The following is a 27,563-nucleotide window of genomic DNA, read 5'->3' as shown; positions in this document are numbered from 1 at the left end:
TATAAACTACTGGTGGCCAACTGACACATAAACACAATTACTTCTCTAATTAGTGTTTATCTTGGCAAAGAATACTCTATTGATGGGGTAAGGGACAATCAATGTACATTTCTTTAAATATGGGGATAGACAGAAAGGTCTGGAGTAGAAGGTATTTCCAAGTAATTTGTTCTTTGGTTATAGGTATCTGGGAACTCAGAGTTCTTGTTAAAATCATTCCATACTCACATACTCGTTGAATACTTTAAATTACTTTATGACATTTTTCAGGGAATAAAATTCATGAGCGCATCTCCTATACTCAGTTTCTACTTCACACTGTTCATAAAGTTTAAGATTATTCAAATAGCTGAAATTAAAATTATTAAAATTATCAAATAATTAAAATTATTGAAATAGCTGAAAACTATTCAGCATAATGCAAAGAACAAGTTTATATAAAAAATCCGTGTTAGTGTGAGCAATATGAAATGTTAAAAGTTTTTTTGAACAGGGTCTCACTCTGTCACTCAACCTCCACCGCCTGGGCTGAAGCGATCCTCCCACCTCAACCTCCCAAGTAGCTGGGACTACAGGTGTGTACCACCATTCCTGACTCATTTTATTTTTTATAGAGATGGGGTTTCACCATGTTGCCCAGGGTGTAAATGTTTAAATTACTTTAATACCACTTACAGGTTTAAATAAATTTATAAAAAGAATATACTATCATCATTAGATATTTAGGTCATATCTTGCAGAGGACACAGTAAGTGAAATTTGGATTCCACATATATATAAGAATAAGACGTAAGAAAAAGGCAAAGGAGGTAGAGGATGAGACAAAAAGTCTTCTGTAAATGAATTACTCATTTCATACTTAAGATCACTTTAAATAACTAAAAAAATAATTATTTACAAAAAAATAAATAAAAGCTGTGAGATAAACCAAATCCAAATTACTCACCTAGCAAGTTGTGCTAGTTCTTTTTGGGTCAATGGACTTCCTTGTTTACATAACAGATTTTTAAGCAAAAGTAGTCTTGTCTGCAAAATATTAAAAAATGATCATTCAGTCTAATTTCATATCAGAATTAATGATTCTTTTTTTATTTTGAGACAGGGTCTTGTTCTGTTACCCAGGTTGCAGTGCAGGGCACAATCATAGCTCACTATAGCCTCAACATCCTGGGTTTGAGCAATCCTCCCATCTCAGCCTCCCGAGTAAGTGGGATCAAAGGCACGTGCCACCATGCCCGGTTAATTTCTAAAAAAGTATTTGTAGAGACAGGGTCTCCCTATGCCACCCAGGCTGGTCTTGAATTCCTGGCTCAAGCGATCCTCTCACCTCAACCTCCCAAAATGCTGGCATTATGGGTGTGAGCCACCACACCTGGATAAAAACATAGCAATAAATATTCTTCTGCAAAAAAAAAAAAACAGTTTTACAGAGGTATGAATTCATCTACTATGAATTTCACCCATTTTAAGTGTATAATTCAATTACTTTTAATACATTTATATAATTGTTTAACCATCACCACAATCCAGTTTTAGAACACTTTTTAGTTCACTCATACCTGTTTGCAGTTAATCCTCATTCCCAACTCTCACCCTGACAACCCATTGATCTGCTTTATGTTTCTAGAAATTTGCACTTTCTGGCCGGGCGCGGTGACTCACGCCTGTAATCCCAGCACTTTGGGAGGCTGAGGCAGGCGGATCACAAGGTCAGGAGATCAAGACCATCCTGGCTAACACAGTGAAACCCATCTCTACTAAAAATACAAAAAATTAGCCAGGCACATGCCTGTAGTCCCAGCTACTCAGGAGGCTGAGGCAGGAGAATCACTTGAACCCGGGAGGTGAAGGCTGCAGTGAGCCAAGATCACGCCACTGCACTCCAGCCTAAACAACAGAGCAAGACTCTGTCTCAAAATAAATACATAAATAAAAATAAATAAATAAATTTACCTTTTCTGCATATAAACAGAATCATATGATATGCGACATATATCATCTTGCTTCTTTCATTTACAATGTTTTGGAGTTTCATTCATAAAACTTAATATATGAAGTGAGTATGCAGCATGTATAATGGATAACAGTATCCATTAAATGAATATACCACATTTGTTTATTCACCAAAATGAACATTTTAGATCATTTGTAGTGCTGGCTATTATTGATACTGCTGCTATAAAAATTCTTGTACAAGTCTTTGTGTGGACATACATTTTTGTTTCTCTTGGGTAAATTCTTAGGAGTGAAATTGCTGGGTCTGACAGTAAGCTTATGTATATCTTTTTAAGAAACCACTAAACTGTTTTCCAAACTAGCTGTACCATGGATTGGAAGACTTAATATTGTCAAGATGGCAGTTCTTGTTTCTGCTTTAAAAAAAAAAAAAATTCAAACACAGATACATACCTCCTCATTTGGTAAAGACACATATACCCGTTTGATGAAACGCCTAAAAAAAAAAATCCAGCACTTTTAGAAATATAATTTTGAATTTAAAGCTGAAGCAGCAAATGACAGGAAAAAGCTTTTAAAATATAATATTCAAGGCATTGGAATGCATTTTGGTAGTTATCAATGTAAAAATATTTTTGTTACTCTTTTAAAACTCTAGTTAATGTTTAAAAATCCTTAATTTGGTATTGTTAGAATTAATCATTTATGTATGTATATGTTTTTAATAGCAGTAATGCTTTAAAACAAACAAAATATCTGATATAAGTAGATCTCCTATCTTCTTGAATCTGAAAAAAACTAAAATCAGCAAGGATAATAGAAACAGAAACGTACACTTCATCAACAAACTAGGTAATATTTACGGAACTAAAATACATAAAGGTGAACTGCCTAGGGCAGTGAAAATTACACTGACAAAGGAAGACACACAAAGGATCTGCTGCTGAAGATCATGGACATGACTGTCAGAATACAGTTTTCCTCCCCAAAAGAGATAGCACACCCTAAAGGGTTATAATAAAGCCAATCCCTCCACATTTAAACAAGCATATTGGCCTGGCTCTGCAGACCATGCAAACCCTAACTGATAGCATAGGAATGGCAAGGAAGGTGAGACTGAACAAAGAAACTCTAAGACGAATTATCTTTATAAGAAGGCATCTAACAGTCTGGTGGGAAGGCAATGTCTTGCAGTGACCAATATTTTTTAGTAGAAGAATAAATCAACCCTATCTCTTATTTACACACACATATACTTCATTATTAGGTAGGGCTTCACTGTAAGTGAGGGAGGCTGCATGTTAGTTTAGAGTATACATGGACTACTCAAGATACCTATCCCTTCCCCTACAATATCCTTCCAAAACTAGGTTTTCCAAGAAAACTCTTTTATTCAAAGAAAAAAAATAAGCAAAAAGAAAAAACCAGGACAGAGCTCATTAAACAAACAAACAAAAAAAAACCTGCCCCCAAAAAGAGCAAACAAAACACAACAAACATAAACTAGATAAAATGAAGAACATGCATGAGAAGATTTTGCCATAGAGCAAATTAAAATTATGACCAAATATCTTTCCATGAAATAAAATAATTTTAAAAAATTTTTATTTTTTTATCCTTAAGTTTTTTTATAGATATGGAGTTTTGCCATGTTGGTGAGGCTGGTCTGGAATTCCTGGCCTCAAGTGATCTGGCCTCCCGAAGTGCTGGGAGCTGGGATTCCAGGTGTGACCCACCATGATGCCCAACCAAAGAACCGTTTTCTTTTTTCTTTTTTTTTTTTTTTGAGACAGAGCCTTGCTCTGTCCCCCAGGCTGGAGTAAAGTGCCGCAGTCTTGGCTCACTGCAACCTCTGCCTCCCGGGTTCAAGCGATTCTTAGCCTCCTGAGTAGCTGGGATTACAGGTGTGTGTAACCACACCCAGCTAATGTTTTATATTTTTAGCAGAGACAGTGTTGTGCTATGTTGGCCAGGCTGGTCTCGAACTCCTGGCCTCAAGTGATCCGCCCTCCCCAAAAAATTGTTTTCTATGAAACAAGAGCCCAGTGAAATGTAAGAGCTTACGGAAATAACGTATAGATGCTCAAAGAAATAAAACAGAAGATGAAAAGTAGAATAACAGAGGTCAGGAAAGTAATGAATAAAAAACCACCAAGGAAAGAAGAGTTAGAAAAGATACAGCACAAAGGAGATTAGATACTAACCCAGTAAGAAATAAAGGCAACAGGCTTGGGAAAACAGAACAAAACAAAAAGACCTAAGAGTTTAAAAGGATTAACAAGAAAATTGCAAAAAGACCTAAGAGTTTAAAAGGATTAAGAAGAAAATTACAGATAGGGAAAACAAAAGGATGCAACATAACAAATAATTTATGTGCAAAAGAAAACAGAAAAATGAACTAGGGAAAAAAATTAAGATACCATTTAAAATAAATTTCCCATTTTAACGATATTTATTCTTCCAATCCATGAGCATGGAGTGTTTTTCCATTTATTTGTGTCATCTCTGATTTATTTTAGCAGTGCTGTTTACAGTTCTCCTTGTACACGTTCTTTCACCTCCGTCATCAGCTGTATTCCTAGGTATTTCATTTTCTTTTTTTATTATTATTACTTTTTTAATTTTGGAGATGGATTCTTGCTCTGTCGCACCCAGGCTGCAGTGCAGTGGCATGATCTCGGCTCACTGCAACCTGTGCCTCCTGGTTTCAAGCGATTCTCCTTCCTCAGCCTCCTGAGTAGCTGGGATTACAGGCACCCACCACCATGCCTGGCTAATTTTTTGTATTTTTAGTAGAGACAGGGTTTCACCATGTTGGTCAGGCTGGTCTTGAACTCCTGACCTCAGGAGATCCACCTGCCTCAGCCTCCCAAAGTACTGGGATTACAGGCGTGAGCCACCGTGCCCGGCCGGTATTTCCTTTTCTTTGTGGCTATTGTAAATGAGATTGTGTTCTTGATTTGATTCTTAGCCTGGACATTATTACCGTATAGAAACGGTACTAACTTTTTGTACACCAATTTTGTATCCTGAACCTTGGGGTAAAATCATTTATCAGTTCTAGTAGCCTTTTGATGGAATTTTTAGGGTTTTCAAAGTATAGAATCATATTGCCAGTGAAGAGAGAATGACGACTTCTTTTCCTATTTGGATGCCTTTTGTTTCCTTCTCTTGCCTGATTTCTCTGGTCGTAAAACGACCATACTGCCCAAAGCAATTTACAGATTCAATGCTATTTCTATCAAACTATCAATGTTATTTTTCACAAAATTAGAAAAAAATTATTCTAAAATTCATATAAAAACACAAGTCCAAATAGACAAAGAAATCCTAAGCAAAAAGAACAAAGCTGTAAGTATCACATTACCTGACTTTAAACTAAACTATACAGCAGCCCAAACAGCGTAATTCTGGTATAAGACCCACGGGCCAAAGGAACAGGATAGAAAACTGAGAAATAAAGCCACATACCTGTAACCATCTGATCTTTGATAAAGCTGACAAAAACAAGCAATGGGGAAAGGACTCCCTACTCAATAAATGGCGTGGGGATTACTGGCTAGCCATATGTAGAAAAATGAAACTGGACCCTTACTTTTCACCATATACAAAAATTAACTCAAGGTGGATTGAAGATTTAAATGTAAGATCTCAAAGTATAAAAATGTTAGAATAAAACTGGCTAAGTCCCCAAATGCAATTGCAACAAAAATAAAAATTGACAAGTGGGGCCTAATTAAACTAAAGAGCTTCTGCACAGCAAAAAGAACCATCAACAGAGTAAACAGACAACCTACAGCATTGCATCCAACAATAGTCTGATATCCAGAATCTATAAGGAATTCAAACAACTGAACAAGCTAAAAACAGACAACCCTGTTAAAAAATGGGTACAAAGGAAATGAACAGACACTTCTCAAAAGACATATGAGGGGACAACAAACATGAAAAAATGCTCATCATCACTAACCATCAGAAAAATGCAAATCAAAACCAAAATGAGATATCTCACACCAGTCAGAATAGCTATTAATAAAACGGCAAAAAACATCCCATATTGTCTAGAGATTGCGGGAAAAAGTAAAAAAATAACAGACGTTGGTAAGACTGTGGAGCATATGTATTGTTGGTGGGAATGTACAGTTCAGTCATTGTAGAAAGTAGTTTGAAGATTTCTCAAAAAACATAAAACAGATCTACCTTTGACCCTGCAATCCCATTACTGGGTATGTACTCAAAGGAAAATAGATCATTATACCAGAAAGACATGCATTTCATGTTTATTGCTGCACTATTCACGACAGCAGACATAGAATCAATCTAAGTGTCCATCAATGGTGGACTGGATAAAGAAAATGTGGTACATACACACCATGGAATACTATGCAGCCATAAAAAAGAATGAAATAATATCCTTTGCAGCAACATGGATGGAGCTGGAGGCCTTAATACTAAGCCAATTAACGCAGGAACAGTAAACCAAATAGCTCATGTTCTCGTAAGTGGGAGCCAAAAATTGAGTACACATGGACATAAACATGGGAACAAATACACACTGTGGACTACTACATGGGGGAAGAAAGGAGTGAGGTGTGAGTTGAAAAACTACCTACTGTACACTATGCTCACTACCTGGGTGCAATATAATCACATAATCCATCCAGTAAAGAGAGAAAAAAATCAAGTTAATTTACAAATTTGAAAAAATCAATTTGGATTCAGACTTTTATACTACTACAGCCAATCCTAGAAACAATGGGGCAATATTGTAAATTCCTTGGGAAAGGATGCCCAAGAATTTTATGCTGAGCCAAACCGTCCTTCCAGTACGAAGGGAATAAACTGGCTCAAACACACAAGAACAGAAAACACATTTTCCATGAACCCTGCTTTGATCATCTTCTCATGAAGCCCAATAAAAGAGGGTAAGAATCAATTCTGAAGTGTAAAGATAATTTAATGCAACCCAGAAGAACTGATCAATTTACCTAAAACCATAACTAAACCTTTACTAGACTAATTCTCCTGATATCAAGCAGTTGACCTCAAAATCCTTATGTAGTTGGTAACAAGAGGCTAGAGGATAGTATTGGAGGAAAATAGTGAATTTAGTCTTAAAACTGAGAGTAAGGAAATAATATGTAAGATGGACACATGAGTATATACTGTCTGTAATAAATGCATGTATTTCCATATAAATCTCCCTACCTGAGAACAGCCTCGTCAAGCTCTTGTGGCCTATTAGTTGCACCCATTACAAGTACTCTGTCATCTCCAGCAGACTGTACCTACAAGCAAAAAATCTTTTTTCAATTCATTTAGAAAAGTAATAACAAATATAAAGATATTTGTAATTTTAACATTGGCCATTCAATAGGAAAATATATATACGAAAATGCTGCCACATTAAAAATATCATAATCAACACTTACACCATCAAATTCTATTAGAAATTCAGTTTTTAGGCGTCTACTAGCATCGTGCTCCCCTTCTCTTCTTTCACACAAAAGGCTATCAACTTCATCTAGAGGAAATACAAGTATGAGACTTTAATTAAAGACCAAGCTATGTGAATCATCTGAGATTAATCTAGTTTACTACTTAATAATATAGTGGGTCCTATTAAATTCATTAGACAGTCTTTAAGCTTGCCCTTCTTTAAAACTTCTTCCTTCTGAATAATGTTTCCAATCATATCTTTCCTATTTGGAAAGGGAAATTTCACAAATAGTCAACTTAGTTGGAAAATATGTTCTTACCTATAAAAATTATAGAAGGCTGAAGTTCTCGAGCCACAGCAAAAAGAGCCCTCACCAATTTCTCTCCTTCTCCCACCTAAAACAAGGCATTATATTGTTATACACATAAAATGCAACATTATTCCAGTTTTTTAAATTTTATGTTGAAAATCTAGCACACAGGAATTTAATTTCCCTTCCTTAAAACAACCAAAGATTTGGTTTGAGAAAGGGGACAGTATTACTGAACCATTCCTTACAATTTTAGACAATAGACCGTGATTTCATACAGCCTGGTAAGTGCTTTAAAAATTCATCTGTTTTGCTTCACCCTGCATTCCTAAGACGTGAAAATGAAATAGCTATTCGATCAAGGATATAACTAGTGAGAAAAGGGGAAGACGAGGGAAGAGAAAAAAGACACTGTACATATTCTTTAATCCCTAGATTACAGGGTATATTTACAGAAGCAAGTAAGTTGGAATGTGCTCTCCTAAACAAAACTTTCTCTATTAAGAACATCGTGAAAAGTCATTCACACATAAATATCAACATTTCTTTCTTTTTTTTTTTTGAGACAGAGTTTTGCTCTATAGCCCAGTAAGGAGTACAGTGGTGCAATCTTGGTTCACTGTAACTTTTGCCTCCTGGGTTCAAGTGATTCTCATCCCTCAGCATCTCAGGTAGCTGGGATTACAGGTGCCCACCACCATGTCTCGCCAATTTTTGTATTTTTAGTAGAGATGGGGTTTTACCATATTGGCCAGGCTGATCTCAAATGCCTGACCTCAAGTGATCCACCTAAACTTGGCCTCCCAAAGTGCTGGAATTACAGGCATGAGCCACGGCGCCCAGCCAGTAAATATCGAAATATTTCCAGATAGTCCAGAAGGTCAGTGAACACCCCTTGAGACACTCCCAGGTGCTGACACCATACAAAGGCCATTTTATGCACCAAAGTAATGAAAGAGTCATGAGGTCTGTGATAATCTACAGTAAAAATTTTTCTGTCCTCTAGGTGGCATTTATTATTTTTATTGAAGATTTAACTAAAAACAAAAGAAATGTCACCAGATTTAGAATAATCAAAACAAATATTCTAGGCTGGGCGTGGTGGCTCACACCTGTAATCTCAGCACTTTGGGAGGCCAATGCAGGCAGATCACAAGGTCAGGAGATGGAGACCATCCTGGCTAACACAATGAAACCCTGTCTCTACTAAAAATACAAAAAATCAGCCAGGCGAGGTGGCGGGCATCTGTACTCCCAGCTACTTGGGAGGCTGAGGCAGGAGAATGGCGTGAACCTGGGAGGCAGAGTTTGCAGCGAGCCGAGATCGCACCACTGCACTACAGCCTGGGCGACAGAGCAAGACTGTCTCACATAAAAAAAATAAAAATAAAAATTCTCAGAGCTGAAAGAAATCTCAAAAGATCATCTCTTATGACATTAACATTTTACAGATGAAACAGGCCTAAAGTGATACTTTCTTAAGGCCAATTCAGGATATAAAAGTTATGCTAGAGGCCGGGCACGGTGGCTCATGCCTGTAATCCCAGCACTTTGGGAGGCCAAGGTGGGTGGATCACCTGAGGTCAGCAGTTCGAGACCAGCCTGGCCAACATGGTGAAACCCTGTGTCTACTAAAAATACAAAAATTAGCTGGGCGTGGTGGTGCATGCCTGTAATCCCAGCTACTCGGGAGGCTGAAGTGGAAGAATTGCTTGAACCCAAGACGCGGAGGTTGTAGTGAGCCGAGATCGCACCACTGCACTTCAGCCTGCGGCGTAAAAGTGAGACCTTGTCTCAAAAAAAGAAAAAGCTAGCCTAGAATCCCTATCTCCTAACTTCCACGTCAATACTTTCCATTATACCATGTGCATAATGTGGGTAAACATGCTTTAATAACAACTTGAAGACCAGGCACAGTGACTCATGCCTGTAATCTACTAGCACTTTGGGAGGCTGAAATGGGAGGATCATTTGAGCCCACAAGTTTGAGACCAGCCCTGGCAACACAGTGACACCTTGTCGCCCAAAAAAAAAATTTTTTTTTTTTTTTTGAGATGGAGTCTCGGCTCACTGCAATCTCTGCCTCCCAGGTTCAAGCAACTCTCCTGCCTCAGCCTCCTGAGTAACTGGGACTACAGGCGCCTGCCACCACACCCCGCTAATTTTTTGTACTTTTAGTAGAGACAGGGTTTAACCATGTTAGCCAGGATGGTCTCGAACTCCTGACCTTGTGATTCGCCCGCCTCGGCCTCCCAAAGTGCTGGGATTATAGGCGTGAGCCACCGCATCTGGGCCTCCAAAGTTTTTAAAAATTAGCTGGGCATGGTGGCACATGCCTGTAGTCCCAGCTACTTGGGATGCTAAGGTGGGAAGATCACTTGAGCCCAGGAGGTTGAGGCTGCAGCGAGCCATGGTCATGCCACTGTACTCCAGCCTGGGCAACAGAACAAGACCCTGTCTCAAAAAATAAGTAAGTAAGTAAATAAATAAATAGAATAATGGCTTGTAAAATTTCACATAGGAAGTAAAATGTGATCAGGAAAATAGGTGCCATTTTATAGTTACTTTTAACTACTTTAGAAAATTGAGAACTTTTTTTTTTTTTTTTTTTTTTTTTGAGACGGAGTCTCGCTCTGTCGCCCAGGCTGGAGTGCAGTGGCCAGATCTCAGCTCACTGCAAGCTCCGCCTCCCGGGTTTACGCCATTCTCCTGCCTCAGCCTCCTGAGTAGCTGGGACTACAGGCACCCGCCACCTCGCCCGGCTAGATTTTTGTATTTTTTAGTAGAGACGGGGTTTCACCGTGTCAGCCAGGATGGTCTCGATCTCCTGACCTCGTGATCCGCCCGTCTCGGCCTCCCAAAGTGCTGGGATTACAGGCTTGAGCCACCGTGCCCGGATGAGAACATTTTAAGTACTATGGTTTATTAAAATATTTAAAGAAACTTACAAAAGATTTTACTTAGCAGAGATAATACAAGATAAATATTACTGCCCACATGGAGACCATCTTCTAGTGGAGGTGACAGTTAATATTATTAACTTCTCTGATTTTTTTTTCCTAGTTTTTAAATCTAGCAGCATACTGATGCACTGAAGACCAAACTTTACATTTTGAAGACCGTGTGGAAAAACACTGTAAACTGGCTAGAACTATGTGAATTTTTTTTTTTAATAATAGACAAGCAGATTAATTAACAGTTTGAACATATAAGAAAAACGTAGGCCGGGCGCGGTGGCTCAAGCCTGTAATCCCAGCACTTTGGGAGGCCGAGGCGGGTGGATCACGAGGTCAGGAGATCGAGACCATCCTGGCTAACATGGTGAAACCCCGTCTCTACTAAAAATACAAAAAACTAGCCGGGCGTGGTGGCGGGCGCCTGTAGTCCCAGCTACTCGGAGGCTGAGGCGGGAGAATGGCGTGAGCCCGGGAGGTGGAGCTTGCAGTGAGCCGAGATCGCGCCACTGTACTCCAGCCTGGGCGACAGAGCGAGACTCCGTCTCAAAAAAAAAAAAAAAAAAAAAAGAAAAACGTAAAAACTAAATCTATTTGTGTAAAAAAGCACAACTACAACTACATGCAACAATCCGGATAAATCTCATAAATATAATTCTGATGAAAGAAGCCAAATACACATACACACAAAATCCTACATCATTAGATTTATATAAAGCTCAAAGGCATGTTAGCTTTGTCTATGATGTTAGCATAGTGGTTTTGAGAGGAGTGGATAAAGATGGTGGAGTGCCTGGAGGGATTTCAGGGCCACAGGTAACAAACAATTTATTTCTTGGTGGCGATTTTGAAAGTATATTTGCTTTGTGGTAATCCACTGAGCTGTATACTTATGCTATAAATACTTTTCTACACATAAGTTATTCAATAAACAAGGTTAAACAACAATACATGTTAAGATACATATGTAACTGATTTTTTGTGGAAAATAATCTAGATATTTTAATAACACAAATGTTGTCCATGACTATGATGCAGTTCCTCCCAAAAGCTTTCTCAGGATATATCATGAGACGGAACATCTATATAACATTAGACAATGCTTTTTTTTTTTTTTTTTTTTGAGACGGCGTTTCACTCTTGTTTCCCAGGCTGGAATCGAATGGTGCAATCTCGGCTCACTGCAACCTCCGCCTCCTGGGTTCAAGCGAATTCTCCTGCCTCAGCCTCCCGAGTAGCTGGGATTACAGGCATGTGCCACAATGCCTGGCTCATCTTTTGTATTTTTAGTAGAGATAGGGTTTCTCCATGTTGATAAGGCTGGTCTCAAACTCCTGACCTCAGGTGACCCGCCCACCTCAGCCTCCCAAAGTGCTGGGATTACAGGTATGAGCCACTGCGCCCGGCACAATGCTTCCTTTTTAAGTCTTCAAAATCAGGTCACATCTGAGGTAAAATATTCAGTTCTTATCTAGGCATACTGACAAACTGGCATGAGACCACAGAAAGACAACTAAAATAATGACTATTCTGGGGGCTGCGGGGAAGCGGATATAACATTAAGTTCCTATATATTTGAAAGGCTGTCTCATAAAAAACAAAAAACAAAAACTAGAGTTTTGTTAAATCAAGTATGTAAAAATTAGAAAAAGCAGATTTCAGTTAGACATAAGGAAAAAATTGTATTAGCTAGAACTGCCAAAATGATAGACTAGACATTTCAATTTTCTTTTTCTTTACTTTTTTTTTTTTTTTGAGATGGGATCTCACTCTGTCACCCAGGCTGGAGTGCAGTGGCATAATCTTTCGGCTCATAGCAAACTCTACCTCCCAGGCTCAAGAAATCCTCCCACTTCAGTCTCCCAAGTAGCTGGGACCACAGGTACACACCACCACGCCTGACTAATTTCTTGTATTTCTGGTAGAGACAGGGTTTCGCCATGTTGCCCAGCCTGGTCTTGAACTCCTGTGCTCAAGTGATCCACCCGCCTTGGCATCCCAAGGTGCTGGGATTACAGGCATGAGCCACTACACCCAGCCTCAACTTTCTTTTTTTTTTTTTTTTTGAGACGGAGTCTCGCTCTGTCGCCCAGGCTGGAGTGCAGTAGCCGGATCTCAGCTCACTGCAAGCTCCCCCTCCCAGGTTCATGCCATTCTCCTGCTTCAGCCTCCCGAGTAGCTGGGACTACAGGCGCCCGCCACCTCACCCGGCTAGTTTTTTGTGTTTTTTCAGTAGAGACAGGGTTTCACCGTGTTAGCCAGGATGGTCTCGATCTCCTGACCTCGTGATCCGTCCGTCTCGGCCTCCCAAAGTGCTGGGATTACAGGCTTGAGCCACCACGCCCGGCCCAACTTTCTTAAAAGTAAACTTGCTTCAAGATATTCAGGCAGTATCAGAATTGGGGGTTAAGGTCATGAATGCTATGTTGTTTCCAGAAACATGAAGATGAAACAGAGTACTCTTGAAACAAGTATGGATAAAAGAGAATGGTTGCTGTAGGCCAGGTGTGGTGGCTCATGCCTATAGTCCAGCACTTTGAGAGGTACATGCGGGTGGATCACGAGGTCAGGAGATAGAGACCATCCTGGCTGACATGGTGAAACCCCATCTCTACTAAAATACAAAAATTAGCCAGGTGTGGTGGCTGTAGTCCCAGTTACTCGGCAGGCTAAGGCAGAGGAATTGCTTGAACCCAGGAGGCGGAGGCTGCAGTGAGCCAAGATTACGCCACTGCACTCCAGCCTGGCGACGAGCAAGACTCCATCTCAAAAAAAAAAAAAAAAAGAAAGAGAGAATGGTTGCTGTAATATTTTTAATGAAAGACCACACTCACTGGAGCTCAAATCCTAGTTTCCCACTTCCTGGTTATGAGATCCTGGACAGATCACTGAACTTCTCTGTAATTTCCTACTTAATAAAATAGAGGTATGAGAATAGTATCTATACCTCATATGATTATTCCACAAATATTTATTTGTACCTACTCACTGCCAACTGAAAATGGAAGTGAAGAACACGTGGTGATAGTCTCTGCCTGCATGGAGACCATCTTCTAGTGGAGGTGACAGTGATATCAGATACAATTAAAATAATCCTATCAATGAATATGAATTTCAACTCCAATGAGTATGACAAATGAGGTGCAAGTGGTGCTAGGAGAATAATAAGGGGGAATAGTTTGGAGGGTCAGGGAAGGTTGTAACATTTCCGCTGGTATCTGAAGAATAAGTACAAATTAACCACAAGATAGTGTTACTGAGAAAGGAAACTCCATGAAGAGGAATCCCACCACAGGAAAAAGCATAACAATATTTGAAGAACTGTCTAAAGAAGAGGGAGTCTTAGCAAATAGACTTCAAAAACTATGGGTCTAACACCAAGGCTATCTCTATCATAGTGATGGAGGGAGGCTACTTTAGTCCAATGCCATAACAACTATGGTCAACATGTCAAGTTTGCCTTTAACTCACAGCTCATTATACAACCTTACAAATAAGTTTCCCATACATGTCTATAGTTACAGGCAGAGAGCATGCTGTTCATAGCAGCTAGACAATTCTGATCTCACGTCTGTTCCAAAGACATAGATCTGCTCTTGGTGTACTGATAAAATCAAGTTGCTTTCTCTGCAAAACTATAGATAGCAAAGTTATCCTTTGAGACTCTCATGGAAAGAGGCTATCTGGATATCATGTAGTGATGACCTCTGGATTCACCTCTGGATCTTTTTTTTTTTTTTTTTTTGAGATAGAGTCCCACTCAGTTGCCCAGGCTGGAGTGCAGTGGTGCCATCTTGGCTCACTGCAACCTCCGCCTCCTGGGTTCAAGTGATTCTCGTGTCTCAGCCTCCCGAGTAGCTGGGATTACAGGCGCATGCCACCAAGCCTGGCTAATTTTTGTATTTTTAGTAGAGATGGGGTTTTGCGATGTTGGCTGGGCTGGTTTTGAACTCCTGACCTCAGGCATCTGCCCACCTTGGCCTCCCAAAGTGCTGGTATTACAGGCGTGAGCCACTGCGCCTGGCCTCACCTCTGGATTTTGGTGCAACAAATGCCAACACTTCAAACTTTTACAGGTAACATGTTCTTTCATCAGAGATTCACATTTCAGTTTAAGTATTTTTGCCAAAACACTTCCAACCATAAAAGTTCGTTTTGTTTTGTTTTTGAGACGTGATCTTACTCTGACGCCCAGGTTGGAATGCACTGGCATGATCGTGGCTCACTGCAGCCTCAACTTCCTCGACCCAAGTGATCCTCCCACCTCAGCCTCCTGAGTCACTGGGACCACAGGTATTCACTGGCACGTCCAGCTAAATTTTTTATTTTTTGTAGAGATGGGGGTCTCACTATGTTGCCTAGGGTGGTATCAAACTCCTGGCCTCAAGTAATCCTCCTGCCTCAGTCTCCCAAAGTACTGGGATTACAGGAGTGAGCCACCATGCCCCCCTTGTTTTGTTTCTTTGAGACAGGGTCTCATACTGTCACTCAGGCTGGAGTGCAGTGGCATGATCACAGTTCACTGCAGCCTCAAACTCTCAGGCTCAAGAGATCCTCTCACCTCAGCTTCCCGAGTAGTGGGACTACAGGTGCATGCCACCACGCCTGGCTAAACTTTTTATTTTTTGTAGAGATGAGGTTTCACCATGTTGCCCAGGCTGGTCTCAAACTTCTGGGCTCAGGTGATCTTCCTGCCTTGGCCTCCCAAAATGCTAGGATTATAGGCATGGGCCATTGTGCCCGGCCAATCATAAAGGTTTTGATAAAGGCAAACAGAGACTAAGGTATCTTTGGGAGGAGGAGGGGGCAACCAAGAGAAAGGGAGAGACGGAGAAAGACAAAGCAGTGTAAGGTCTGACAGAAACTACTTCATAGTTTTGCAGTGCATCAGTTATATTTACACACCAGTTCTGCACACCAGACAAATTACTCTCTTTAAGCACTGTAATTATGCTTGCCCTACCCCAAAACTAGACTGAGCACTTGTTTGAATAATACTATAGGGTCAGCGGAGGGTGAATGGAAAAAGAAAACTAAATTATAAACAATCAAAACAAAACAGGGAAAATCTACTGGCCAGGTGTGGTGGCTCACATGTGTAATTCCAGCACTTTGGGAGTCCAAGGCAGGAGGACTGCTTAAGCCCAGGAATTCGAAAGTAGCCTGGCAACATAGCGAGACCCTGTCTCTATTAAAACAAAAAAGTTAAAAAATTAAAACAGGGAAAATCTTGTGTCATATTTTAGATCAGAATCAGAAGGTCAGAAATACTCAGTTTATGCCATCAGATCTGTGTTCATATCTGGTGGCTCCTTGAGATAAAATCCACTTTACTTGAAGCTTAAGTGGAAAGTGACAGTATTTGTTAATGGGTTGAACTGTGTTCTCCAAAAACGTGGTGAAGTCCTATCCCTAGTACCTATGAATGTGACCTTATTTGGACATAGAATTGCTGCTGATGACAAACTTAAACAGATCATTAGGGTGGGCCCTAATCCACAGAGGAAATTTGGTTACAGAGACAGATACAGGGAGAATGCCTCATGAAGATAAAGACAGAGATGAGAGGGATGTATCTACAAGCCAAGGAATGCAAAAGATTGCCAGAAAGCCACCAGAAGCTAGGAGGGAGGCACGCAACATACACTTTCCCTCATAGCCCTCAGGAGGAAGCAACCCTGCCAACATTTTGACTGATCTTGGACTTCTACCTTCCACAACTGTGAGACAATAAATGGCTGATGTTTAAGCCAGCCAGTTTACGGTATTTTATTACAAGGCCCCAGTAAACTAATACAGTATTTGACAACACAAATGTACATAACTTTCTACTCTGAAGATTGATATTCATCATATGCAAATAATAGATATAAAACTCCTAGGAAAATATTTTCATGAAATATTATTACCATCTATAGTTAACAGTAACATTTAGACAGTAACTTAAAATATGACAATATTGGAAACAGAGCACTCACATATTTTGAAGTTAAACTTGCAGCACTTATATTAAAGAAGGTTGCATTCGATTCTGCAGCTACTGCTTTAGCCTTTAAAAATCACAAGAGCAAATATGAAATTAGTTCAATATATTACATTTAAAAGATAACCATATTTACTGATTTAAGTACTAGAAAAGATTCTCTAAAACTGTAAGCTATGAGGCCGGGTGTGGTGGCTCATGCCCGTAATCCCAGCACTTTGGGAGGCCGAGGCAGGCGCATCACTTGAGGCCAAGAGTTTGAGACCAGCCTGGCCAACATGGTGAAACCCCGTCTCTAATAAAAATACAAATATTAGTCAGGTGTGGTGGCACATGCCTGTAATCCCAGCTACTCGGGAGGCTGACATAGCAGAATTGCTTGAACCCAGGAGGAAGAGATGGTACTGAGCCGAGATCACATCACTGCACTCCAGCTTGGGTGATACAGCAAGACTCTTGTCTAAAAAAAAATTAATAAAAAATAAAAATAAAACTGTAAGGTATAATACAATCCCCAATACATAGCAATCAATGTGTTCCTTTCTCAGTAATATGGACAGGTTACAGGAAGAGCTGTGCTTCTTTCTGTTCTCCTCCTGAGAGAGAATGAGTACAGAGATTTAAAAAAAAAAAAGAGACACTTATTCTCTTCTCTTCTTAGATATACAAAGATAACTGCTTTGAGAAAGACAAACATCTAAGGAAAAGTTACTCTTTCCCTGTTTGTTTTTTCCATCCAGGAGGGCTATGCAGAGGAAAGAGGTATCCAGAGCCTGACAAAAACTTCTGGCAAAAGAATACTTAAAAAAAAAAAAAAAAAACTATAACATACTGATTATTTAAATAAAGTTGTTATGATAGTAGAAGCAAGTATCAGGGGTTAGAAAGATACTCAATAGGCCAGGCACGGTGGCTCAAGCCTGTAATCCCAGCACTTTGGGAGGCCAAGACGGGCGGATCACGAGGTCAGGAGATTGAGACCATCCTGGCTAACATGGTGACACCCCGTCTCTACTAAAAAAATACAAAAAACTAGCCGGGCGTGGTGGCAGGCACCTGTAGTCCCAGCTAGGGAGGCTGAGGTAGGAGAATGGCGTGAACCCAGGAGGTGGAGCTTGCAGTGAGCTGAGATCCAGCCACTGCACTCCAGCCTGGGCGACAGAGCAAGACTCCGTCTCAAAAAAAAAAAAAAAAAAAAGAAAGATACTCAATATAGTAAGGTAAGCTCTTCCAAAGTAAAAATTTTATTTAATTTACAAAAAACAATGACAATCACACTGTCAAATTTAACCAACCAAAAACACACTACTGAAGATAACATACATGGTTCTCCATCTACTTCTACATTGAAAAGTAGCTGAAAAACTTAAATGTGTATCAGCCATAGGCAATGGCTCACCCCTGTAATCCCATCACTTTGGGAGGCCCAGGTGGGAGGATTGCTTGAGGCCAGGAGTTCGAGACCAGCCTGGCCAACATGGCGAAATCCCGTCTCTGCCAAAAATACAAAACTTGGCGTGTGCCTGTAATCCCAGCTACTTGGGAGGCTGAGGCAGGAAAATCACTTGAACCCAGGAGGCGGAGGTTGCAGTGAGCTGAGATCACTCAAAAAAAACAAAACAAATAAACAAAAAAACCCCAAAAGTGTATAATAGCAAAAAGCAAGTCATAAATAATAGGATCAGGGACAAGATAAAGTTTCTTTTTTTCATATTATCCCAAATATCTCAACAGAAAACTCGAATTTGAAGAGAACTCTTACCAGCATTGTCTTCCCATTCCCAGGTGGACCAAAGAGTAACAGTCCTCTGGCAGGAGCTCTAAGCCCTGTGAACAACTTAAAAAGACATACTTCAGTTTACAACTGTGATTCTAGAGACACTTTAAGTACTCTTTGTCATCTAAAAAGCATCCTTTTTTCAGTAGCATCCTCCCAAACAGAGCTGCCCACAGCTTTAAAGGAAACACATAATCATAAATTCATGTAATAATTAAAAACAGCTTGGTGTGGTGGCTCACACCTGTAATCCCAGCACTTTAGGGGGCCAAGATGGGAGGATTACATGAGCCCAAGAGTTCAAGACCAACCTGGGCGACATAGGGAAACTCTGCTTCTACAAAAAAAAAAATTAGCTGGGTGTGCTGGATCGATCGCCTGTCCTCCCAGCTATTCAGGAGGCTGAGGTGGGAGGATCACTTGAGCTTGGGAGGCCAAGGGTGCAGTGAGCTTTGATCACGTCACTGTACTCCAGCCTGGCTGACAAAGTGAGACCCTGTCTCAAAAAAATAAAACAAAATGAAATAAAACCAGTGGTAAAAATGAAAGCAGACTTTCATACTCCTCAGTGGTAAAAATGAAAACAGACTGCTTAAACAAGAGAAATTGAACACAGGCATGTTTCTCTACTTAGAAATCCCCCCAAATAATACTAAATGAATAAAAAAGATATGAATCTTCCAAACAAAAACAGAAAAGGAGATTAACACAATGAATTCCCACAAAATGGAGAACTGATAAAGTGTGGTAAATCATTTAGCAGAGCTTAAAACCTAAATGCCTACTTGTGAAGGGATACCTAGATACAAGAAGCACGCTGACGTGAACAAAAATCCTGGGAAGGTTCAGGAACTGGATGTATCAGGCACCACAGCAAGCAGTAGTAAGGCAAGCAGTCAAAAATAGGAAATGGCTCACGCCTGTAATCCCAGCACTTTGGGAGGCCAAGATGGGCGGATCACGAGGTCAGGAGATCAAGACTATCCTGGCTAACAAGGTGAGTGAAACCCCGTCTCTACTAAAAATACAAACAAATTAGCCGGGTGCGGTGGTGGGCACCTGTGGTTAAAGCTACTCGGGAGGCTGAGGCAGGAGAATGGCGTGAACCCATGAGGCGGAGGTTTCAGTGAGCCAAGACTGCGCCACTGCACTCCAGCCTGGGTGACAGAGCGAGACTCCGTCTCAAAAAAAAAAAAAAAAAAAAGGAAGAAAACACAAACAGGAACTGACTGAAAGTTGGTATGAAGAACTCCCCGCTAAAGGCAGTCAAGCAGGTACCAACCCCCACCAAAGCAGGAGGCAGGAGTTTCATTCCCTAAAGAAGTAAGTCAGAGTCTTCAGACTCAGGGACACTAGGCATGGCAGGAGTCAAGGGTGGAGCCCCAGACTGAAAACATCTCACCTACACTTACTAATAATAGTGAAGGTATATGTACTTTTAGGTTGAATCATATGAAATGGCTAATATCCAACTTCAAAAAAAAAACTTCTGCTAGGCGTGGTGGCTCACGCCTGTAATCCCAGCACTTTGGGAGGCTGAGGCGGGTGGATCCCCTGAGATCAGGAGTTTAAGACCAGTCTGACCAACATGGAGAAATGCTGTCTCTACTAAAAATGCAAAATTAGCTGGGCGTGGTGGCACAGGCCTGTAATCCCAGCTACTCGAGAGGCTGAGGCTTGAGAACTGCTTGAACCCATGAGGCGGAGGTTTCAGTGAGCCGAGATTGTGCCATCGCACTCCAGCCTGGGCAACAAGAGTGAAACTCCATCTCAAAAAATTTAAAAAAATAAAATAAAATAAACTTTTTTTTAGTGATTTTAGGTTTATAGAAAATTGAGCAGAAAGTACAGAGTTCCCATATAACCTCTCATTCCTTTCCAATTTCCCCTACTCTGAATATCTTGTATTAGTGTAGTATATTTGTTAGAACTAATGAAAAACTATTCATGTATTATTATTAAATGAAGTCCACAGTTTACATTAGGGGTCAGTCTTATGTTTTACATTCTATGGGTTTTGACAAAGGTATAATGACATGTATCCACCATTGGATTATCATAAAGAACAGTTTCACTGCCTTAAAAATCCACTGTGCTCCACCTATTCATCTCTCCCTGCCTTCCCTGGCAACCAATGATCTACTTATTGTTTCCACAGTTTTTCCTTTTCCAAAACATTATATAGTCAGAGTCCTATAATTTAGCCTCTTCAGATTGGCTTCTTTCATTTAGCAATATATATTTATGGTTCCTCCATATATTTCTGTGGCTTGATATATCATTTCTTTTTATTGCTGAATACTACTCCATTACATGATGTTCCACAGTCTGTTTATCCATTCACCTTCTTACGGATGCCTTGGCTGCTTCCAAGTTGTGGCAACTATGAATAATGCTGCTAGAAATATTCATGTGCAGGTTTTTGATTGGATGTACATTTTAAACTTATTTGAGTAAATACTAAGGTGTAAGACTGCTGAACCATATGGTAAGAGTTTTGTAAGAAACCATCAAACTGTCTTTGGTTTTGTAAAAAACTGTCCAACTATCTTCCAATAGGTTCTACCATTTTAGATTTCCATCAGCAATGAATTAAAATTTCTGCTGCTCCACATCGTGCCAGAATTTGGTGTTGTCAGTGTTTTAGATTTTAGCCATTCTAATAGGAGTGGCAGGGTGTCTTGTTGTTGTTTTAATGTGCAATTTCCCTAATGACATGATGTTGAGCAGATACTCATATGCTTGTCGTCATCTAGCTTCCTTTGTGGGTGTCTGTTCAGATATTTTGCTCATTTATCAACTGGGTTGTATATTTTCTTATTGTTGAGTTTTAAAAGTTCTTTGTATATTTTGGATACTGGTCCTTCATCAGGTAATGAATTTTATAAAGTCTCCCAGTCTGCTGTGTGTCTTTTCATTCTCCTAACAGCGTCTTACACAGAGCAGAAGTTTTAAATTTAAACAAAGTTCAACATACTGATTTTTTTTTTTCAAGGATCATGTTTTGGTATTGTACCTACGAAGCCACTGTCAAACCAAAAATTTTTCTCAGATGTTATCCTAGATTTTTCTCCTATGTTATCCTCTAGAAGTTTCAGTTCGCAAGTTACATTTAAGTCTATGATCCATTTAAGTTTATTTTTGTGAAAGTTGTCAGGTCTGTCTAGATTAACTTTTTTGCATGTGGATGTCCAGTTGTCCTATACCATTTGTTGAAAAGGCTATCTTTTCTCCACTGAATTGTCTTTGTCCCTTTGCCAAAGATCAGTTGACTTTATCTGTGTGGGTTGATTTCTAGGCTCTCTGTCCAGTTCTACTGATCTATTTGTCTATTCTTTTGCCAATGACATGCTGTCTTGATTAATGTAGCTTTACAGTAAGTCTTGAAATTGGGTAGTTTCAGTCCTCTGACTTTTTTCTTCTTCAATACTGTGTTGGCTGTTCTAGGTCTTTTGCCTTTTCATATAAACTTCAGTTAGTCAGTATCCACAAAATAACTGGCTGGATTTTGATTGGGACTGCACTGAATCAATATATGAACTTGGGAAGAACTGACATTGCAATAATATTTAGTCTCCCTGTCCATTTACATGGAATATCTCTCAATTTACTTAGATCTTTGATTTCTTTTATGAGTGCTATAATTCTTCTCATATAGACCTTCTACAACAAACTTTGTTAGAATTACACGTAAGTATTTCCTTTTATTAGTGTTAATATGAATGGTATTGTGTTTTAATTTCAAATTGCAGTTGTAGCCAGGCGCGGTGGCTCACGCCTGTAATCCCAGCACTTTGGGAGGCTGAGGTGGGTGGATCACGAGGTCAGGAGATCGAGACCATCCTGGCTAACACGGTGAAACCCCCATCTCTACTAAAAAAATACAAAAAATTAGCCGGGCATGGTGGCGGACGCCTGTAGTCCCAGCTACTTGGGTGGCTGAGGCAGGAGAATGGCGCGAACCTGGGAGGCAGAGCTTGCAGTAAGTCGATATTGCGCCACTGCACTCCAGCCTGGGCAACAGAGCCAGACTCCATCTCAAAAAACAAACAAACAAAAAATTCCAGTTGTTCACTGCTGGTATATAAAAAAGTAACTGACTTTGTATATTAATTTTGTATTCTATACCCTGTCATAATCACTTATTAGTTCTAGGAGCTCTTTTTGTTGGTTCTTTGGGATTTTCTACATATGCAAACACATTATCTTCAAAGATATTCATCCATTTTTTTAAAAAAATATAAAGGCCGGGCGCGGTGGCTCAAGCCTGTAATCCCAGCACTTTGGGAGGCCGAGACGGGCGGATCACGAGGTCAGGAGATCAAGAGCATCCTGGCTAACACGGTGAAACCCCGTCTCTACTAAAAAAATACAAAAAACTAGCCAGGCGAGGTGGTGGGCGCCTGTAGTCCCAGCTAGGCGACAGAGCGAGACTCCATCTCAAAAAAAAAAAAAAAAATATATATATATATATATATATATATGTGGGGTCTCACTACATTGCCCAGGCTGGTCTTGAACTCCTGGGCTCAAGCAATCTTCCTGCCTTGGCCTCTGAAAGTGCTGGGATTATAGGTGTGTGCCACCATGCCTATCCCTTAACTGTTTTTGACCTATAAAAACAGTAATTTCAGGCTGGGTGCGGTGGCTTATACCTGTAATCCCAGCACTTTGGGAGGCCAAGGCAGGTGGATCACCTGAGGTCAGGAGTTTGAGATCAGACTGGTCAACATGGCAAAACCCTGTCTCTACCAAAATTACAAAAATTAGCCAGGCATGGTGGCGCATGCCTACAATCCCAGCTACTTGGGAGGCTGAGGCATGAGAATTGCTTGAACCTGGGAGGCAGAGGTTGCAGTGAGTCAAGATCATGCCAAGGTACTCCAGCCTGGGCAACAGAGTGGGGCACTGTCTCAAAACGAAACAAAAAACAAAACAAAACCTAGTAATTTCACATGGCTCAACCTAACAGAAAACAAAGTCCTCTCCTCCCACCCATTTTCTGGGACACCAATAGTCAAGCTTGTATTCTCCAAACAAGAGACCAGAAAATTCTTTTCTAGAGAAGCGAAATAACCCCAGAAAAAAAGGACTGACAGCTATAGCCATTTGGAGAAACCTAAATAAACAATAGGCTTGCTGCTTGATCATCCTGTGATTAATGGGCTCTCACTATCAACAATTTACTTACAGCACAGAGTCCTAATCAACTTTTTTATTGTTCCACGTAATATAAGTGGACAACCAGAATAACCAGACATTTGAGAGAAGCTTCCAATATGAAAGAGCTTAAGGCAAAAATAAAAGAGGAGGAATCTGGAAGAAACAGATAATAAAGTAAACAAAAGAAAACTTCACAAAAGCTCTCAGAGACAGAAAAGAAGACATTGCATCTATGAAATAAGAATAGGGCTGGGCACGGTGGCTCATGCCTGTAATCCCAGCACTTTGGGAGGCCAAAGTGGGTGGATCACCTGAGGTCAGGAGTTTGAAACCAGCCTGGCCAACATGGTGAAACTCCGTCTCTACTAAAAATACAAAAATTAGCCGGGCATGGTGGTGGTGGGCACCTGTAATCGCAGCTACTTGGGAGGCTGAGGCAGGAGAATCACTCGAACCCAGGAGGCGAAGGGTGCAGTGAGTGGAGATTGCACCACTGCATTCCAGCCTGGGTGAGAAGAGTGAGACTTCTTCTCCCCTGTCCCCCAGAAAAAAAGAAAGAAATGTACAAGAGGGAAAAAGATAATATAAAGAAAATGCATCAAGCACATCATTATAAAATGTCAGAAGAGAAGAATAAAGAGAAAATCCAAAAAGCTTTGGGAAATAGAAATAAGAAGTCCAATGCTATCCTGATTCCTGATCTTCTGTCTCTAATACAAAGCAACACCGGAAGCTAGAAGACAATAGATAATGCCTTCGAAATACTCAGGGAAAATAGTTTCCAACTTAAATCTTGACATCCAGTCAAATTATTAATAAAAGAAGATAGCAGAACAAAGATATTTTCAAAACTACAGCATCTCAAAAAATTCCCTCACACAAACCTTTTCTCAGTTACTGAAAGATATAGCCATCAAAATGAGAAAATAAATTATGAATGTGGAAAATACGGAATTTAAAAGACAGGAGATACATAAGAAAGAAAGAGGAAAAAAAGGAAAAGGAAATCATGACGGTAGTGAAGACAGATTAGAGAACAACCACTTTGAAAGAGGCATGGAAAACATTTGGTCTTGAATGAAAAGAAGGTGGTTCCAGGAAAAAGTATTCTGGGGAGAAAAAAAAAAAAGATCTGAGTTAACAGGTTTTTAGATTGGTTTGGCCATGTGGAAATTAGACTGAAATGGAAAAGAAGAATTATCAATCAATAAGATGAAAATTAAGCAAATGAAAAAATAACACAATTATTTAGGGGGGAAAAAGGCTGTACAAGGAAAAAACAGTACACTGCTTGGTTTGGTAATGAATAATATTTAAAAGCACTAAATATTCACTGTACTCCAGCCTGGGAGAGAAAAAGTAGGAGGACAGGAGTAGAAGGTGTGTGGTATGATGGAACTAAGGGTTCATTCACTATGATATACAAGTTAGTAGATTAGAAAAGGAAACAAAAATTAAGAAATGGCTTCATAAGATTATTTAAAGAGGTAAGTTCTAACATTTTTAAAAGAAGAAAGGCTGATGTTTAAGCTGGTATATGAAAGATAACATCATATTTAGAAATTCATGGAAATTTTTGTAATCTCAGCTACTTGGGAGGCTGAGACAGGAGGATCACGTAAGCCTAGGAGTTTGAGGCCAGCCTGGAGAACACAGTGAGACTCTGTCTCAATTTTAAAAAAAAGAAAGAAAGAAAGAAAGAAATTCATGGAAATTTTAGTAGACAGAGGAAAGCTTTTTAAAACTGGAGAACAATCACATTTTCTATAAATCTCAAAGAATCACATTTTTTTTTTTTTTTTTTTTTTTTTTTGAGACGGAGTCTCGCTGTGCTCCCAGGCTGGAGTGCAGTGGCGTGATCTCGGCTCACTGCAAGCTTCGCCTCCCGGGTTCACGCCATTCTCCCGCCTCAGCCTCCCAAGTAGCTGAGACTACAGGCGCCCGCCACCACGCCCGGCTAGTTTTTTGTATTTTTAGTAGAGACGGGGTTTCACCGGGTTAGCCAGGATAGTCTCGATCTCCTGACCTCGTGATCCACCCGTCTCGGCCTCCCAAAGTGCTGGGATTACAGGCTTGAGCCACCGCGCCCGGCCAAAGAATCACATTTAAGCAAGAGAACAAAATAAGAAATATAAAAAGCTCAAAATGATAGACAACCTGCACAGGATATGGAAGAGATCTATTTAGATCTATTTAAAGTATTTAGACAGATTACTGTGATATACTTTAAAATGCAGTCTTGCTTTTAGGTGAGAGGGCATGTTCTATTTTCTGCTATACAGTTTGAGGTTTTTTTCAAAGATTAGTATTTGCAACTTTTAAAAATTATGTTTAATGTTAAAATATAATTTAAAACATGGTCCTATGTGATTGAAGGAAGATGGAGAAGTTTTTCAATATCCCCTCCAGGGCTATGGCTTCATGAATGAGCAAGATTTAAAGCACTTGTTTTAAGTAATTCTGAGAGCAATCTATCTCAAGTGAGTATCTTTTGTATTATCTCCTTAAAACCAGTTTTAGATGACGAATTATGATTCTGTGTTTCTACAATGAAATAAAAATTCCAGTATACTCAAGAATGCCTGCCACTCTTCTTGATGTAACCTAACAATGTCTCTATTGTGGTCTATGCAAGCTTCCTACTATGGGGAATTAGGAATAAAGCTGATTTTTTGCACAATGGAGGCATGTTATGGGATAAGTCTTACCCATTCATAGGCTTAACATGATTCATTTTGTGAGTCTATTGTGAAAAGCTGAGCTAGGACAATAATATTCCCTTTCTTGGAAATCTGAACTAGAAGGAAAAAAAGTTCCATTTGGCAGGTGTGGTGATGTATAGACAAGTTTGTACCAGGATATAAACCTTGAGACCTGGCTCTACCACAGATCTTGCTCTTCCTTAGGTCTCAATTTACTAAGTTTACTAAGGTTTCTGCCCCTCCTGAGGTCAGGTTATTCAACTTTATTTGAAATAACCTGCAACTGGCATTTTTATATTATAGCTTCTTAATTGCACATTATGTCACTACCATGAAAATATGCCTAAATTCAAATTCACATGTTACTTACTATTTTAGATATGTTCCCTATAGGCCTGGGTAAAGCAAAAGCTGAATGACTTCTTGCATAGCCTAAATATTTCCTTGGTATTACCTTCACAATTTTAGATATATTTTTCTACCCTTAAATACTAAAACCCCACATGTAAGAATTAGGTAGCAGCTATAGCACTAAAGAGGCAGTTCTAATCTTAGAAATGTATTTCTCAGGTCTACCACTTAACTAAAATCTTGAGCAAGTCATTTTAGCTCTTAGGACTAGTTTATTTATCAATGAATGGATCAGAAGACTGCTAAGATCCTTTTCAGGTCTATAATTACGTAAATCCTCTTTGAGTGGGCTTTTTTTTTTTCTCAATATTTAGTCTACAGCATTTACTAATCTCACATAACTCCAGCAAAATACTAGCTCAATATGTAAGCTACATTTCCCAAAGTGTGACCTGAGGTGGTACATGATATAAACCCAGTTCACACAATGACAAATGCTTTCTATTTTAATAATTATCTAATTATTGTACTGGGTATTAGCAAAAATCTAACTAGCATATCAAACCACTGATTTTATGTACGTAGAATGAGTAATAAGTAAAACAGACTTGAAAAATATTCAGTAAGTTCTAGTACAGTTGGTACTCACTTACAAGTAATAAACAGCATGAAGGCAGTATGTGAATGACTCAGACTATGGAAAAATTGAGACAGCCATAAAACTTTTGCACATTCATTTAATAATGCACCCAGCACAATGTGCCACACAGCTTATTTCCACTAGATGTTATAGATAGGCCCGTAGATTTTAATGTTAATAGTGAAATAACTGTGACCCAGAAGTGAGTCTTCAGATTTATTTTTTTGCAATATTATTGGAACAGCACTAAATATACCATCTGTGAAATGGAAAAATTGAAAACAGTG

General features: G+C 39.6%; 1 protein-coding gene across 4 annotated transcripts in view; it reads right to left on the bottom strand.

The window, feature by feature from the left end:
• The window catches only part of SPAST (spastin), a 92,669-nt gene that overhangs the window by 9,785 nt on the left and 55,321 nt on the right, over window positions 1–27,563 (bottom strand). For all 4 annotated transcript variants that reach the window (XM_003908483.3, XM_003908484.3, XM_017947418.2 and 1 more), the window contains 7 exons: window positions 18,406–18,480; window positions 16,639–16,710; window positions 7,716–7,791; window positions 7,389–7,480; window positions 7,165–7,244; window positions 2,410–2,452; window positions 947–1,026 (listed from right to left, as the gene is read on the bottom strand). In XM_003908483.3, the coding sequence (XP_003908532.1) occupies window positions 947–1,026; window positions 2,410–2,452; window positions 7,165–7,244; window positions 7,389–7,480; window positions 7,716–7,791; window positions 16,639–16,710; window positions 18,406–18,480 (518 nt within the window). The remainder of the gene's footprint in view (window positions 1–946; window positions 1,027–2,409; window positions 2,453–7,164; window positions 7,245–7,388; window positions 7,481–7,715; window positions 7,792–16,638; window positions 16,711–18,405; window positions 18,481–27,563) is intronic.

This window comes from Papio anubis, chromosome 14 (assembly GCF_008728515.1).
Source record: "Papio anubis isolate 15944 chromosome 14, Panubis1.0, whole genome shotgun sequence".
Classification (NCBI taxonomy): domain Eukaryota; kingdom Metazoa; phylum Chordata; class Mammalia; order Primates; family Cercopithecidae; genus Papio; species Papio anubis.
This window is presented reverse-complemented; position numbering and strand designations above follow the sequence as displayed.